Below are 15,856 nucleotides of genomic sequence, written 5' to 3'. Positions count from 1 at the left end.
AAATACAGGTTTGCTCGACAAAGAGCCAATGTCAGTGAGTGTGCTCAGGGCAGTGGTAGAGAAACGCAGCACAAGGTAAAAGACAGCACAAGAATTCTGAATAACCCAAAGTGGACAGAATATGAGAGCAGCGAGGTGTATGTTCGAATAATTGAGTTTGGAATTAATGAAAACATGAGGGATGGATTTAGGAGGAGCTGAGCTGATTCTGAAACGAAGTAGGGAGTTGTTAGTGATGGTGCGAACATGAATTTAGGGTCAAATATGAACAGAAACAATCTGGTTTAACCTCAAGACTGTTGCCAGAGTCTTGAAAATTGTGTTTGGAGTATGGACTGAAGGTTTCACATTCCCAAAATTTAACTGTCAGAAATTTGAAAGAATCCAGAACTGGATGTTGGGTTTGACCATTTTGTGCATTAGCTATTTGTAGTTTGTAAAAAATCTAAAATCTGAAGAACATTTCTGAACGCACAGTTCCTGCAGCACCACCTTTGAGAATTATTGCTGCTTACTGCACTAACCAATGACTAACTTTCTCATTAGAAAAACCTGCTCTTTGCACTATCTACAGGTAGTATTTATATAAATCACTGCATTTTTTTGGGAAAACAAAGAATGATCCCATGTATCGAAAGGACAATGATATATTTTGAATGATGTCATCTGGGGTTTACGTAAAACACCTTGTGTATGTGAGGCTTTAGGATTGGAAGGGAGGTGTTGTTCTGACACTGTTAAATCAGTTCAATCCTGCCCAAAGGCACAGTTGGCTACTTCATTAAATAGCATGTGCAGTAAGCCTCAGAGGTGAGATTTTATTGATGGGTCACAAGCAAAGAGCTGTGACATTAATAAACTGTTTGGGAAACTTTTCTGAACAATAACCCAAAGTGTTTAGTGCAAAAAAAAACTACATGCCTAATGGATGCTAAAAACTCCTTCTATTCACCAGAAACACATTAACTCACTTTGCTTAATGCTTTAACCAACACTTGCTTAACTTGGCTCCAGTAGCAAGTCACACTGTGGCCCTCATTCAAAGCCAGGATTTTTTTTAATTGTCAGGAAAATGAAGGATTTTTTGGTAAGCCAATTAGACAACTGCCTGTTCATTTTTATAGAGGTGTTTTCTCCAACATAATAAAAGCAGAGTGCTGCGCTATCAGAATAATATTTCCAGACTAAGGACACCCTGAATGCTGTCACTCCCAACATCAGTGGGTAATGTGGAAATGCTGAGAGTGCTGTTGTGGGTCTGGGCGAAGAGTTTCGAAACTGATGCCAACTTGAAATAAAACTTACATCACACCTTAAAGTAATAACTGTGCTGTGATCACCCAGATAATATTCACCAAACAGCTGCAGCCTGACAACAGCTCTCGAGGGCAAAGGGGGCATGTCACCTGTAACATTTATTGGCCATTACGCTCAGTGCCTTCCGTTGTTAATAGCTTTCCAGCGACCTGCTCACTGGGCTTGTCCTGAGGAAGTCGTAAAAAGTAAGCGTTGGTGCAACCTGTAATGAGGAGTTTCCCAGCAGGAATCGAGGTAGTTAGGTTCCTCAGCAGGTAACAGCAGACCCTGGGGATTGAGGGGAGGATGGACTCTGCTACTTATCAAGGCTTTTGGACCATGCAGCGGCAAATGTTCACATCAAAAATAAGACAACATCCTCTGGTGAGCCCTCTCCACAATGCTGCCTGGATACAAATAAAGACGACAAGCTTGCTCTTTCCTCGTGCTGTGTGTACTCGGATAACTCAAGACACAAGTTAATTGTGAGAAATCCATTAATTGTTGAAAGAGGAATAAATCCACTTTATTACAAAAGATACATGCTGGCTCACACACAGTCTGTCCTCCTTAGGATGGGTTTGACGATAAGAACCAACATTGGTAGCAAAGGAACTGTGATCCAGCAAAGATCTGCTTCAGAGACACCGTAAAAGGGAAAATATTGCCTACGTCCCCATGTCTTCTGTTCACAGTGGTGTCAACGCAGAGGAAGAATGTTCAACACCACACATGTGCTCTCTGTAATTTAAAATAATATCCTGCAGTTCGCAACTTTTCTCAAGTATTCCACACAAGCTCATTATTTTATAGCATCACAAAATCCCTACAGTGTGTAGCAGGGCATTCGGCCAATCAGGTCCTTACTGATGCTCCAAAGAGCATCCCATCCAGACCAATCCCCTTACCCTATCCCTGTAACCCTGCATTTACATGGCTAACCCACAGAAGCCTGCACATCTTTAGACTGTGGGAAGAAACCCACAAAGACATGGCAGCGGTGGTGGCAGGGGAGGGGAGAGAGTCGATGGAGGAGGAGGGGGAGGAGAAGTGCAAACTCCACATGTACTGCTGCTCAAGGGTAGAGTTGAACCTGCTTCCCTGGTGCTATGAGGCAACACTGCTAACCACTAAGCAAGCATGCTGCCCATTTACAACTGCTACTGTCAGCACCTCAGAAACAACTCGCACCCTCACTGCCTCCAGACAAACTATTGCCTCAAAATCCAACCTTTACCTTCTTTCTTTTGAAATAAAACATTCCCGAATGTTTCACGAATACAAAATCCAAACATCATACTTCATTTGGCCAACACTTGCAAACCAAAAATGCAAGGAATACTCAGCAGGTCTGGCAACACTGGAGTCAGAAACTGACTCAGTGCTTCCAGTGAAGGTTCTTTCAGCGCTGTGTGTAACAATGACTGTTTCTCTCTGCACAGATGATGCCAGACCTGCTGAGTGTTGCCTGCACTTTGTTTTTATTTGAAACCTTTGCAAACTAGCTTCCCTCAAGATCTTGACATTTTAAAAGCATTACTCTGATAATAAATCAGGCTTGTTCAGAGGTTTGGCGTGTGCTGTGGAAAAGGAAATTGGGAGACGGGGAAAGAAAGTTATGCTTGGAACCAACATGGAACATCAACAGAACAGTTCCCTATAGTTACCTTTCACGCTGGTTGCCATCATGGCCAGCACCATTAGAACCTACCCTTTGAGCAAAACATATTTCTATATGTTCGATACACACTTCACATATTCAATAACTGACCAATTCAAGAACGATAGCCACCAAATTCACATCTTGTGATGATTCCCAAGATTCTGCTTCTTGAAGGAGTAGTTCCTTGCTCTTACAGCCTATCCTAGTGACTTTACAAGATGCGTTAAACCAGCATTCAATCCTGTAATCCTCTGCTGCACCCTTTCCGAAGTCTCAACATTATCTATGGAGGAGAGTAAAAACTTACACTCAGCATTCTTAGACACCTGATTAAAGTCAGTCAGTAGGTAAGGAAAATCACAGCGGATATGCTGAGCCAGAAACTAAAATAGGTGGTATGAAGGAAGCAGAAGGCTTGAAGACAGAGTACATGGGGGTCAGGAGTGCAGTTCAGGGTTAAATATGATGCTGACGTTATGAACAGTCTGATTTGGTCTGAGATTATGGTCAAGGAAAAGAGCGAAATCTGTGGTGTGAAGTGAAAACAATGACTTTAGTCTTCTTGATGTTCAATTAGAGGGAACTTCAGTTCCCAGAGGATCGAATTGTGAACCAATATTCAACAAGACATGTGGAGGATTTGAAAGAAGTTGTGTTGAGAGAGAGTGAGGTGTACTTTTTTCAGACAGCGATCTGTACGAAATAACACAAGTACATAAAAGCTCATGATGGACAGGGTGCAACTCTGGGAGAAAAAGTAAGACTGCAGGATGGCAGCCAGACTACCGCTAGATTCTAAAACAACACCGATACAGTTCACTTAAATGCTATAGAGAACTGGTGCAACAACCACTCCCCAATTGAAATGTTTGCCCCAGACTTGTTCCATGCTGTCACACTTTACTTCATTCAAATCTACAAGGATGCGGTAATTTCAATGTTAGGTTTTATTTGATACCTACAGTCAATTAATAAGGTGCTCAAAATTCTGCACAGGCCCTGGGTAAATCCAATCAGACTTGCCATGCTGAGCTCAGTATGAAACCAGCTATTTCACCATGCATCAGAGAGTTCTCTCACTTTCTCTTCCTTTCAAATCCATTTAATTGTTCTTCTGCAAGCCACACAGTTATTTTAACCAGATCCACTTATCCCCGACATCAGCATTGAAACCTTCTGCATACTTTCGACCTGGGAGCTGAAAGAAGAGACAGAAAACAGATAAGTGCTGACACTGTTTTATACAGGCTGCAAGAAAGCATGGCCTATAACTCTTTCATGTTGCCTGATAGCAGTGTGCACTCAAATTCAGGTTAATGAGTGCATAATTAATTGATATTCATTAACTTCTACTTAGAACAGCATTTAGAAAGACTGAATCCTACAATGATCTTGCATATAGATACAATTATTCACCCTTCAACTTGTTAACTTATTATTTGGGTGAAACAAACGGTAAGTTCCAAAGGACAAAAATAACCAGGAGAAAGATCAGGGAAGGTGACGATGAGCATAACCAGAAAGTTAGGTTTTAAGGCTGCTTAGACATGCAGGAAGTGGCAGTGAGGCAAAGGTTGAGGAAGGATTGAAGCAGGCTGCAGGAAGGGAGGCTGGTATCTCATGGCAAATGCATTCTTCCCCAGCCGCACCCACTCCCCCCCCAAAACAAAACTTACCTCCCCATTGAACAACCTAGCTCTGTTTCCCAGTTAACCTTTAAAAATCTTCAAGTGTAGTTCCTTAGAGCATAACTAGTGTGCACCACGTGACCAAGACCAGCTAACATTCCAGAGGACAGCTTCCACTCCCCCTTCCCATCCCAACCCTCTATTATTTGGTGATGGTACTCTGTCAAGTATAACATGGTTATGTCAAAGAAAAACTGTCACTATTCATTTTCAGTGTGTTGACCAAACCTTGACTGTAGTAAGTTTCTGCATTACACACATCAACCATGAGTTGAACCAAAGCAAAATCACATTTAAATATTGATGTGCAATTACCTGCGCCCAATTGAAATAGTGGATATGACACTAAGTAATCACGTTTCACTGAAGATTACTTACAACCAGAAATATGCCAACACTTTTTCTTAAAAGCACTAAGTTATTAACACAGAGGGTTAGTGTTAGGGATAGGGAAGTAGGGAAGGAGTAGAAAGGAAGAAGATCCATATACCCTGTGTTCAAAGCGATAAGGTCGGAGTACCCAACATGAATTTGAAGACTTTGATGAACAGAGTATGCTGTTTTCATTTTGCCAAATACAGAGTCTTGTGTACTTGAGTGGGTACTTATAATCATTTAATGGGAGTGTTGAGAGGGGAAGCCCCACTGAATCTCAGGGCACCTCAGACATTTACAGTGTCACCTATGGGTTCAGCTCTGAATCACAAGATTCTAGGTTCACCTCCCATTCCCGGCAAAATTTCTGACCTGATAATTCAGTGCAGTACTGAAAGAGTGCTCACTGTTAGAGGTGCTCTCGTTTGGATGAGAAGGTCTCATCTATCTGCTTGGATGTAATAGCACTATCTTAAAGATCATCCACAATCATATGAAATTATAAGTGCATGGCAGGGGAACAGAACAGAGAGATAGGCTGAGTGGTCTATATGCTCTACTTTTGCTCATGGTTCTTGGCATTGTGTTCCATGGATTCATGAACAGACAAGTCTCTTGGGATCAAACTTTCCTTTTTTTTCACTGCAACTCCTCAGCTTGCGTCCAAACTATAAATAGTAACCTTTGAACAGCCGTGCCAAGTTGCCTTGTTTGAACATGAAAGGCTAAGTGAAACCGTTGTGGTTTCTGCCCAGGACTGAAATATGCAGAGGCTGGATGCTGGACTTAGTTCTCAAAATATGTTTACTCACAGCAAATGTTTCACCTCACTTGCCTGAAAACTATCTTCTGACCAAGCCTGTTTGGGCTTACCACACCAACCGAGCCTATTTTTTTGGAAATAGATTATTCAGCTAATGAACCTTTAGCAGGTTCAGCAAACAATTTTTTTTATTGAGTGAGCAGTTTATGATTAGTACTTGGAACAGTTTCTTTATCCAAAATGTACGTAAAATTTGGTCTAATGGTCATACATTGGACTGCCAGGGTAGCTTTGGAAGCTGTTGTTGACCCTAACACAGAATGCTAGCCAGGGAGAAGGAAAACCAGCCATCTTATCACTGTCCTGAGGAGGACATTCTCGATTATGAAGCACATTACATAAACTTAGCAACAACCGAACATGAATGTGGCAATTGTACCCAGATAAAATGATTGAGTTGGATGATGGAAGTTTCAGGTGCATATACTCTCAGAATTACACCAGCTTACTGACCTGATGTAGACCTTGGTCATCTCATTTTCAATAAATTGTTAACATTAAATTGCCGAGGATTAAAAAAAAACTCTGTTTAAGATACAAAATCCACCCCAAAATCTTAAATGCATCAACATTTGACTTGCTTTTTATTCATTTTTAATAAACTATGTTTCTATAAAGAAGTGTTCCCCGAGTCCATCGCTCCATGTGATCACAGTTTAAACCTCAATCTTCATGGGACCTGAGGGTGGGAGGGGTCAGAACACCCAAGTAAGGTGGGAGGCAGAGCAAAGAGTGAGGTGCAGCTGGTCAGCGTTTAAAGTACAAAGAGAAGTTTTTGTTTTAAATAAACATGAACACCTAGCTTTTCACAAGCTTTTAGGGAGCAAGAGCTTCCTCTGTGGTTGCATCTACCAAAGGCAAAATCACGAGGATTTAAAGAAGCTCACAGCTATTAGCATTTAATTCCAGCTCCACGGCAGCCATTTGCTAGAGCCTTTGTGATGCAGTGGTAATATCCCTACCTCTGGGTCAGAAGGCTGGGAATCATAGAATCAAAGAGATGTACAGCACGGAAACAGACCCTTCGGTCCAACCTGTCCATGCCGACCAGATATCCCAACCCAATCTAGTCCCACCTGCCAGCACTCGGCTCATATCCTTCCAACCCTTCCTATTCATATCCCCATCCAAATGCCTTTTAAATGTTGCAATTGTACCAGCCTCCACCACTTCCTCTGGCAGATCATTCCATACTCATACCACCCTCTGTGTGAAAACGTTGCCCCTCAGGTCTCTTTTAAATCTTTCCCCTCTCACCCTAATCCTATGCCTGCTCGTTCTGGACTCCCCGACCCCAGGGAAAAGACTTTGACTATTTACCCTATCCATGCCCCTCATGATTTTATAAACCTCTATAAGGTCACCCCTCGGTCTCCGACCCTCTAGGGAAAACAGCCCTAGCCTGTTCAGCCTCTCCCTATAGCTCAAATCCTCCAACCCTGGCAACATCCTTGTAAATCTTTTCTGAACCCTTTCAAGTTTCACAACATCTTTCCGATAGGAAGGAGAGCAGAATTGCACGCAATATTTCAACAGTGGCCTAACCAATGTCCTGTACAGCCGCAATATGACCTCCCAACTCCTGTACTCAATTCTCTGACCAATAAAATAAAGTATACCAGACACCTTTTTCACTATCCTATCCTCCTGCGACTCCACTTTCAAGGAGCTATGAACCTGCACTCCACGATCTCTTTGTTTAGCAACACTCCCTAGGACCTTACCATTAAGTGTATAAGTCCTGCTAAGATTGGCTTTCCCAAAATGCAGCACCTCGCATATACCTAAATTAAACTCCATCTGCCACTTCTCAGCCCATTTGCCCATCTGGTCAAGATCTTGTTGTAATCTGAGGTAACCCTCTTCGCTGTGCACTACATCTCCAATTTTGGTGTCATCTACAAACTTACTAACTTACCTCTTATGTTCGCATCCAAATCATTTATGCAAATGACAAAAAGTGGAGAGCGCAGCACCAATCCTTGTGGAACTCCACTGGTCACAGGCCTCCAGTCTGAAAAACAACCCTCCACCAACACCCTCTGTCATCTACCTTTGAGCCAGTTCTGTATCCAAATGGCTAGTTCTCCCCGTATTCCAAGAGATCTAACCTTGCTAATCAGTCTCCCATGGGGAACCTTGTTGAACGCCTTACTGAAGTCCATCTACCACTCTGTCCTCATCAATCCTCTTGATTATTTCTTCAAAAAACTCAATCAAATTTGTGAGACATGATTTTCCACGCACTATCCCTAATCAGTCCTTGCCTTTCCAAATACATGTACATCCTGTCCCTCAGAATTTTCTCCAACAACTTGCCCACCACCAACGTCAGGCTCACCGGTCTATAGTTCCCTGGCTTGTCCTTCTCACCCTTCTTAAACAGTGGCACCTCGTTTGCCAACCTCCAGTCTTCTGGCACCTCACGTGCAACTATCGATGATACAAATATCTCAGCAAGAGGCCCAGCAATCACTTCTCCAGCTTCCCAAAGAATTCTATGGTACACCTGATCAGGTCCTGGGGATTTATCCACTTTTATGCATTTCAAGACATCCAGCCATTCCTCCTCTGTAATATGGACATTTTGAAAGGTGTATCCTGTCTATACCTTACATATGCTTCCTTCATTTCCTTAGCCAAACCCTCAATTTCTTTAGTCATCCAGCATTCCCTATACCTAACAGCCTTTCCTTCCACCCTAACAGGAATATACTTTCTCTGGATTCTTGTTATCTCATTTCTGAAGGCTTCCCACTTTCCAGCCGTCCCTTTAATGTGGAATAGCATGTTCGAACAGGCTGATTAAAATAACTAGCTCAAAATCTCACTGTCCTACAGTTTTTACGATTAGCAATGTAGCAACAAACTTAGCTTTGCACACCATCTGTGCTCACCCTGATCTGGGAGTGTTTGATACTATCTTCATTACAGGGGCAAAAAAGTGCGATTCACAGAAAAGCATTCTGTCAGACGCAAATGATACTTCTATTCACCTTACAAATCCATAGAAAGTACACAAATACGGAAAAGCAGAGAAGAAGCATTTGCAGGTGCTGGAAATCTTATTTTTAATGCAGCATGCAAGCTTATATCAAGTTCCCTACCTGTCTGTAGGCATGATACATTTGATCAAACTCATGAGCTCCAACTGTGACTTCTGGAAGGAATCTGGGGAACGACGTCAGGTCAGCTACACGTTGCTTGTCTTCAACACTAATCAAGGGGAGAAAGGTAATTTGTGTTGGTAAATATCCTCATGACAGATCAATACCTGCACTTTGCAAAGATGCACTGAACCTGGGTTGATTGCTCTTTAATACGATGGTCAGAATTATATTAAAAATTGCTGAGTCAGGACCTACCACTTGACTTTTTAAGTTTTCTGAAAATACAGCATTCATTAAGTTCTCCAAAAGCAAAATTGTTCATTAACTAGGAACAAAACATGAGAATAAGCAAGAGGTAACTGTACACAGAAAACAAAATAGTTCAATGTAACAATGGCACCCCCTAGTGCTTTTCTCTGACATAGCCCATAACTCAATGACATTAGTAGAGATCACATTTTTCTACAATTCATCGTGGAGAATAACTTTTTTGACAGCTGGTGCCTTCTCTGTCAAAACCCATAGTTCAAAGGCTTCAACTGCCTTAACACATTTGTGCAGTTTGCTGTCAGACTCATGCATCTGTATCACTTTCAACCGAGACTGTTCCACTGACTCCTGCCCTGAGACACAGAGGTGATCAGAGATTGACAGAATCTAATGTGAACAGGAGATCAAGAGAAATGGCCACAAGTTGGGTGGGATTATTACAGGGCCATGTTCCATTTTCATTGAAATTCAAGTGCAGAGCAAGAATTACAGTTTGTCCTGACTTGTTCTATACTCCCAAGGCTCACTTAAAAATGTCAGAACAAAACTGATGGAAAGAAACAAAAGACTGTTAAATCTGATATGTTTTTGCTGCATCCCCAAGGCAAAGGATGTGTGGTAGACCATATTGCAAATCAGTTGGTGCAAATAAAATTGCCTTCTTTTAAAAGATATTAACCCATTTACTTAATTGCAGCAAAGTAGCAATGGGAACGTGAATAATTTGTACAATAGCATCAATATTAATTTATAACCTGACAGTTCCATAGTTTCACAACATCTTCTAACTCATAAGTTTTGCATTGCAATTAAGTGTCTGCCAATGAACTTCCTTAGTTCATATCAACCACACTCTAGAGTTATCGTGGCTCCTGAAGTGAGCAGTCCTGATGTCAGCCTATAATCTATCAATTGCTAAAGGCTTTCTCTACAATGCCTAAAAGTCCAAAGCTAGGCAAAACAGTGACTGATCTTCTTATTGTCCTCTCTAAAATGAGTGATACTGTTGTATTTGAATACAAGTGCACTGTTATATTTCAGATTGCAAAGTCTTTTATGCTTTTTGCCCATTGAAGCTGCACTGAATCTTTCAAAGAGCACAAGGAACAATGGCAACATTTATGTGGAGCAGACAATGAGTGACTCAAACTAAGGACATATTGCTGCCATTTCAAATAAGTTCACATCTCTTTATTACTAACAACAGATTATCCAGTCAAAGGCAAAAATTTCTGATCAAGAGAAAATGCCAACGTAATTAACTGAGACAGAACTTAACAGCAAAATAACAAAGGTTATGGAGCACACAATTATTAACATGTAAAAAGGTTATGCTGTTAGCCTCAAAACTGGGGCTCACCATCAGCATCAAGAGATTCAAGACATTTGCTAGATTTTTACAGGAAATCTGAATTAAAATTGCTACAGCAATTTATAACAAGTGTTTAACAATGCAAGGACCACTTAACTGGCATATGTTTCTCAACCTCAGTGGCCCACGAACAGAATATTCCGCTGTAGAGTTTCATTCCTGTAGGAATTGCTGTTAAAGCTCTACTATTCAAGTTACTTGCCTATTTTTCCTTTGCCTTCCTTCTCTTCGCAACCAAATCATTTTCCCTCTTTTCCTACATCATTGACTACTTCATTTGAGTCCAATTGCTAATCTATTAAATCCTCTTAAACACTGGCTTTCTGAACACCATCACGCTTTCATGTCGCTTATTCTGTAGTTATCAACATATCCATATAACACTGGAAACCGATGCTAAATAATATTTACATAATTGAACTGTTCAGTGGCTAGCCTGGTCTCAGGTTGTTTTCCCCAGTGCTCCCACACCCACTCTCAGTCCTGGGGTCCCTCCTCCCCATGGCTCCCAATGTGAATCTGCAATCTTGGTGTCTTTCAAATTCTTGGTGGTCACTGTCACCACTGGACATGTCAGCTATTGTTCCCACTCTGGCCTGGCCCCTGCTCATGCCCCCAGTCCTATTCCTGCCCACTGTTTTCACCTTTAAAGTCCCTGGTGTTTACTGCTAACAGCGGGAACTTGCTGTCCCTCTGTTCTGATCTTGCACTGAACTCATCAGCACCATCTGACACTGGAGTTAGTTACTGCAGGTTATCCTGGGTCGGGTTCTGCTACAAACTGAGAAGGAGACTGGGCTTATGCCCAAAACATCGGTTCTCCTGCTCCTTGGATGCTGCCTGACCTGCTGTGCTTTTCCAGCACCATACTCATGACAAACTGAGGAGGAACCTGGTCAATCTAAAACTTAAGTGGGTTAGTCTAATTTTTTTAAAAACATTTATTTACACCACAAAAGTTATACTTATTTTGCTTACTTTTTATTTTAATAGCATTTTATTTTCTAAGGTCAGCATTTAATGATATATGGCCTTTCAACTTATAATGTTTTAAAAAGTTTTATTTTCTGTTGTGAAATACCTTAAAGCAGCAAACTGTACAGTTTTGCTATTATGCACAGTGTCTGATTTTGTTAGCTACTTCAGTTGGGAATGCTCAGCATTACAGATGTAAGACATTATAATTTGTACATTATTTTTCCAGGCAAAAAAAAATGTACAAGTGAACAAAACTCCAGTTTTAATCCTGACTCCTATCAAGGCTTATGATTCATTAAAAGTTTTCATTTCCAACTTTAATGAGAACTTGCTGCATTTCCTTTTCCATTGCTCACACTGATAAACTGTTAACTCTTTTGTTCATGGAGATCTCAGATGTGTCCTTGCTGCTGTGCTGTCAGCCCAGTAATCCACAGCACTAAAAATTTACAATTAAAAGCTGCAGAAAACAGCTCAACTTGTGGTGCACGCGATGAGTTTACATACAGTATTTGCAGAACAGAAAAGAGGTAATTCTATCTAAAGCTTCTATGCCAATATTTACATTCTATATAGTAGCAAATTCCAATTCTAACTCCCCTCCAAGTGAAGAAAGGGGCCATAGCACCATTTCGGGCATTCACCCCGTGCTGATACTTAGGCCTTCAGTAACACCATTAAAAACAAGTTGATTTTTACACTACTGTAGGTGGGATCTTTCTGTGTACACATTACAATTTCCTGCAGACTCTGCTCCTGAAATTCTAGATTTAGCAACCTCAAAACCTATAGACAAGATATTATGCTTACAACAAAAAGTGGCTTAATTCAATCTGTCCTGTAAATGTGAGAGGCTGTTTACATTGCCAGAGTTGCCACTGAGGAAGAGTGATGTTAACACTGAAGGATTAAATGATCACATTGGCATCATGGCAATTTTATTATGTGAATTTAAGACGAATCCAATTTAAATTGGGTGACGGGCAAAAAGTGAACCAATTATTGTTACAATGGACAACAGTGTTCCTTCACATACACAAAAATGTGCAAGACACAACAGTAATCAGAAGTTCACACTTGACTTGTAAAATAGTCAATAAATTGAGAACCATGAACAATGAACCTTTAAACTCAGACAAATCATAGGGAAATGCAGGAAGGAAGTTATCACTTATTTTATAAACTTCAAAAATATTCAGTTCATTCTTCCTTTAAAATGGAAGTGCAGCTCGATGCAGAAGCTTGTTCAAATATCCTCCTAATGATAATAAGTGCCAATACAAAGACTGATCAGTCACTCGACATTTATACAGAAACCACAGACATTTCCAAACTCTATAGCTTTACCAAAAAAAAAGCCAAATATCTGAAATAAAAGCAAAACGAGGATAGAGCCATCAAATGTGACAGCAGTTATGCAGAGAGAAACAACTTCAGGCCTGTGACCTTTCATCAGAATTCCTCCACGAATAAAGGAAAATGCTGCAGAGAACCAAGCAATCCTTGGTGGCAAGACTCTGATGCAGGCAACAGATTTGAATGGGTTGGGAGAATGAATGTTGTGGTGCAACACCTGACACTTCATTTAGAAGTGGTACAAACATGCAACACCTTACCTACATCTATATATTTTTGCCCCACTCACTCTTCCAGTATTTCCAATTACTCCACTTGATAAGTATACATCTACTGGAATGAAACAGGGACACAGCTCAGTCAATGTTTTCTGAAGTGAAAGTGGTCTCTGGCCATAAGTGCTGTTTCATGTGGTGCCTAAACCTCCAGACTCATTTACTCTGCTGCTTCTAGGAAATAGATTTGATCTTTAGAGGGCTCCATTGCACAGCAGTTAACCCTGCTGCTTGAAAATGATATTCCTTAACATTGCCTACAAAACATTCTCAATGAAGAATTAAATAAAAACAGGAACATGGTCATACTGGAATGACAGAATCCTACAAAAGCCAACAACAAATACCAGAAAAATATTTATGATGTTGTGGATTTACTAGTTTATATAAGGCACTTGTTGAGTTACTTTTCTATTCAGTTTTTGTAGTGCGTTGAAGTATTTCCAAACCAAAAAAATGTAAAGCAATCTACTGTTGAGACATTGACAAGAGCAGCCTGCTCTCAGACAGAAACAGGAGCAGTATGTGTCTTAACCTTACAGCCTAAATCAAGCTCCTTAATACAGGATGGAGAGGACCGGCAAGGAGTGGAATATACAAGTGTATGAAAAGACAGACAGAGTAAGACAGATTACTTAACAGACCTGCCTCAGTCATAATGAACCACAATGCACCAGGACCTTCAAATGAAGGTCCCAAAATGACCTTCAATTTACGAGTAAGTGGCCCTGTCTGTAATATCCCCATGGTATTATTTTGAAGAACTTTCCCCATGACCTGACACACACTTGTCTCTCAATCAACATCATTTAAAAGAAACTAATCTCAAACCTGCAGATGTGACAAAAATTATGTACCCATTTAGTGCAATTCTGTTACTCAAGTGCTCCCTGCAAAGAACTGAAATGGTAACTGGCAACCAAATATATGTTGAAGTAAACAGTTATTTATTATATCCACAGATTTTTCAGTTGCCCTCGCCTAATTACTAGATGTTCATAGCTGCCATGCCAAGTCCCCGACAACTGAAATTCTCCATTACATGAACATTAACTGATTCAGTTGCCCTCGTAATTTGTGAGCAGATTGCCAGGTCATAATGAGCTCCTTGACCTAGATGTCTACAATAGAAGCCAACGATCACATTTCACAGCAGAGCAGATGAAGTAGAGAGAAACAGGTGTGGAGTGATTCAGACAAGAGGCTTCTGTCGAGACAGGTAAAACATTATCCAAAGATAATAAGCAGATGAGAAACAAGACTGTGTGCACGACACTGTCAACCACGCAGTGGCAACAGACTTTCAACACCCGAATCAGAACACAAGTTTGCAGTACTCCTTCAGTTGAGTACCAAAATGTTATTAAAAAAATTACAACCCATCTAGCAGGCAGCTATCCATGAATGTCTATTTAGCACTTCACTGAAATCTGAGAGCTGGCACAGAAACAGAACATTCTGTAAATGCACAGTAAGTCCAAGAGCATCCATAAGAGAAACAACAGATTTGACATTTCAAATATGCACTCTTGGCTAGAATCCAGCAGCTACTCAAACAGTATGCCATCTTTCTCTTTACAGGGACTGAAAGACCTGCTGTACGTTTTATGTTTGTTTTTGACTAGTCTTTCAGACTTTCAATTTTAATGTCTTTAGGCATTCTAAGCAGCACAGTGCACTCCTCAGAGGACAAACTTATTCTGAATGGTATTAATGTCCCCCATCAGTGTAGCCCATGTACTCACAGCAGTCTGAGTAGATGGAAGGAAACGTCACTTTGTTCCAGCCATGGCCCTTTCTCCCATTTCAAGAGTTTAATGTCCTCAGCAACCTGCAATTACACCAGCGGTAGTTTAGTCAGAGACCGTCATTCAAAGTTTATTTTTCTAATAGGACAGGATAGGGACGTTTGATCAGGGTAAATAGCTCCATTAGAAATAGTACAACCACCCAAACTAATTGGCTTCCTCCAAGGTGGCAACCTTGTTTCAACAACAACTGAGCTTTTTTTATATCACCTTTGATGTTGCAAAATGTTCCAAGGAAACTTAAGACCAAGGTGACATTAGGAAAAGCATCAAAACAAACTCAAAGGTAAGTTTCAAAACAGAGTCTTAAAAAACTGTGGAGAAATTTAGAGAGAGAATTTCTGAGTCAAAGGATCAAGCAAATGAAAGTATGAAGCAAACGTTAAATGACCATTGATCACATTGCCTGTGGGCTGTAGGTTGTCTACACATAACAGTGGCTTGATCTCACAAGCCATTACTGAAAAGTACTTGAGTGTCTAGAGAATGCAACAGATGTTACAAAAGGGCAGATTTTCTCTTTCATCTGTACAACACCCCGAAACCACCATTAGAGACAGGACAAACCCTCAAAGTGCATCATCAAAAGACATGATGAACGTGTTGCCCAAGTCCAAAGTCAATGTTTCAAATCAGATCAAATTTCTCATCTGCGTATCTCTCAATAATGAAAAAGGACGACACTTCAAATCTGAACAAAACTAACAGGCCATTTTTTAAAAAATGTTACTCGTTGGGTCTAATCCACCCAATATGACTGGTTATGGCTTAGATCTGCAGTTAAAACAAGACTATTTTTGTACATTATGCATCCAATATCACTAAGGGATTAATGTTGAAGA

General features: G+C 40.7%; 1 protein-coding gene across 1 annotated transcript in view; it reads right to left on the bottom strand.

The window, feature by feature from the left end:
* Positions 1-3,888: 3,888 nt before the first annotated feature.
* Positions 3,889-15,856, bottom strand: part of ndufa10 (NADH:ubiquinone oxidoreductase subunit A10) — a 60,103-nt gene continuing 48,135 nt past the window's right edge. The window contains exons 8-10 of the mRNA XM_060828061.1: positions 14,952-15,037; positions 8,953-9,061; positions 3,889-4,157 (exon numbers count right to left, since the gene is read on the bottom strand). Coding sequence (XP_060684044.1) covers positions 4,089-4,157; positions 8,953-9,061; positions 14,952-15,037 — 264 coding nt within the window. The 3' untranslated portion in view covers positions 3,889-4,088. The remainder of the gene's footprint in view (positions 4,158-8,952; positions 9,062-14,951; positions 15,038-15,856) is intronic.

This window comes from Hemiscyllium ocellatum, chromosome 7 (assembly GCF_020745735.1).
Source record: "Hemiscyllium ocellatum isolate sHemOce1 chromosome 7, sHemOce1.pat.X.cur, whole genome shotgun sequence".
NCBI lineage: Eukaryota > Metazoa > Chordata > Chondrichthyes > Orectolobiformes > Hemiscylliidae > Hemiscyllium > Hemiscyllium ocellatum.
This window is presented reverse-complemented; position numbering and strand designations above follow the sequence as displayed.